At 63.4% G+C, this 2,259-nt stretch overlaps 1 protein-coding gene across 1 annotated transcript in view; it reads left to right on the top strand.

The window, feature by feature from the left end:
• Positions 1-2,259, top strand: part of ANKRD24 (ankyrin repeat domain 24) — a 9,212-nt gene that overhangs the window by 1,631 nt on the left and 5,322 nt on the right. Inside the window, exons 2-5 of the mRNA XM_010004503.1 lie at positions 748-878; positions 983-1,071; positions 1,668-1,732; positions 1,939-1,996. Of these exons, the coding sequence (XP_010002805.1) occupies positions 748-878; positions 983-1,071; positions 1,668-1,732; positions 1,939-1,996 (343 nt within the window). The remainder of the gene's footprint in view (positions 1-747; positions 879-982; positions 1,072-1,667; positions 1,733-1,938; positions 1,997-2,259) is intronic.

A 2,259-nucleotide genomic window follows, 5' to 3' on the forward strand; every position in this document is an offset into this window, starting at 1 on the left:
AGGGCACAGTGGCACAGGTCCCTGTCCCCGGGGCTGGTGAGGGGCAGGACGCCAGCAGCTCCCCAAAGGTGACATCCATTTCCTGCCACCAGGACCGCAGTGAGCTCCGGTTTGTCACCACGGGGTGAATGAAACCAGGGCTTCCCGGGCTGGCTGAGGGCCAGGGATGGGGACATTGTGGGACCGCAGGGTCAGCAAGACCCTCATCCGGCCCCAATTGTGCCCTCGTATCCCAGGAGGAGCCATCCCCAGGGACCTGCTGCCCCTCTGTGCTCGCTCTGGCTTTGTCCCTTCCTCACTGGGGAGCAAAGCAGGGCTGGGAATGGGCTCAGGGAGGGGTCTGGGCAGGGATGGGGCTCAGCCCCCCCGGGGGTGCTGGCTGTGGGCAGCATCGTGGTCACTGGGGTGGCAGGGGCAAATCCTGGGGTGGCAGGGGCAAATCCTGAGGTGTGGGCAACCAGGCAGCCTGGGCACCTCCCCAGATCCACAGGTCTGTAGATCTCCTGGTCTGAGGGCTGCAAACTGGGGGGGATGACTGAAGGGGATCCTCCCCCCAGTCAGCTGTCCCCCCTGTGAACCTGGGGTCAGACACCCCAGAACCCAGGGCTGGCCCTGAGATGGGCATCCCAAGGGATAAGGATGGCAGATAGCAGGGATGGGGATGGGGACAGGCACCCCAGCCCAGCCCCCCCTGCCTGTCCCGGGGCTGGTGCACCCCCTCACAGCTTCCTCTTGGCTTCATTGCAGAGCCAGGACTGGACCAAGAACGATGAGAAGCTCCTGCAAGCTGTGGACTACAACGATGCTGGGAAGGTGACATCTCTCCTTGTCCGCAAGGGCCTGGTCCCCACCAAGCTGGACTCAGAGGGCAAATCTGCGTAAGTGCTGCTGACCCATGTCCCCGGGACAGGGGGGACACCGGGCTGGGGACAAGGCTGGTGGCCTGGGATGTGAGTCCAACAGCCCCTGGGTCTTGCTGCAGGTTCCACCTGGCTGCCATGCGGGGGAATGTGGACTGCCTGGAAGCCATGCTGGCTCACGGCGTGGATGCCATGACCAAGGACAGCTCGGGTGAGGGGCCACGGCCACCACGTGCCCCTGGCTAATGCCATCGGCCTGCCGGGGCCACTGGTGCTCCCTGGTTGTTCCCACCCTGCTGGGAGGTGTTGAGGCTGAGGGGACAGAGGTGACAGCCACGTCTGTGGGGGCTGTAAATTGTCCCAGTTTCCTACAGGGACTCAAGCACTGATCAGTGGTGCTCTTGGTGTTCATAGAATGGTTTGGGTTGGATGGGACCTTGAAGATCATCCAGTCCCAACCCCCCTGCATGGGCAGGGACACCTCCCACCAGCCCAGGTTGCTCCAAGCCCCATCCAACCTGCCCTTCAACACTGCCAGGGATGGGGCAGCCACAGCTTCCCTGGGCAACCTGGGCCAGGCTCTCACCACCCTCACACTCCACAATTCCCTCCTCATGTCTCACCTCAATCTCCCTCTGCCACTTTTCATCCATCCCCCCTTGTCCTCTCCCTACAAGCCCTTACAGGATGTGTCTCTCATTCAGCCCTAGTCCAGCAGATCCTTCTGTTTATCTGTCACCCAACCAGTGCCCTCTGCCACAGCCCCACTGCCTGTTCCCTGACGTGTCCATCTGTCCCTCTGCCCAGGTTACACTGCCCTGCACCTGGCGTCCAGGCACGGCCACCCTCAGTGTGTCAGCAAACTGCTGCAGGTACCGGGGCTGCGCGAGGCGGGTGCTGTGCCAGCCACGTGTCCTCTGCATCTTTCAGCTCCCTTCCCTCCCCACTGGTGCTGCTCGGCAAGGTCGTTCCTACCTCTGCCTGGCACCTGCTCGGCCCTCCACCAGGCCGAGCATCCCCTGGGAACAGTCAGTCTGTCTGTCCCTTGTCCTCCTGTGACCCAGGCTCTCCCCCTCAGGCCTCCTGCCCCGTGGATGTGGTCGACAACAACGGCCGAACAGCGCTGCACCTGGCGGGTGAGTGGGTACAGTGCTGGGGAGTGGGGACAGTGCTGGGGAGTGGGGACAGTGCCCGGGAGTGGGGACAGTGGAGGGGAGTGGGGACAGTGGAGGGGAGTGGGGACATTGCAGGGGAGTGGGGACAGTGGAGGGGAGTGGGGACATTGCAGGGGAGTGGGGACAGTGGAGGGGAGTGGGGACATTGCAGGGGAGTGGGGACAGTGCCCGGGAGTGGGGACATTGTGTCCTGGTTTGAGCCAGGATGAAGCCTGAAAATTGGC

This window comes from Chaetura pelagica, unplaced genomic scaffold, assembly GCF_000747805.2.
Source record: "Chaetura pelagica isolate M959 unplaced genomic scaffold, ChaPel_1.0 scaffold439, whole genome shotgun sequence".
In the NCBI taxonomy this organism is placed as follows: domain Eukaryota; kingdom Metazoa; phylum Chordata; class Aves; order Apodiformes; family Apodidae; genus Chaetura; species Chaetura pelagica.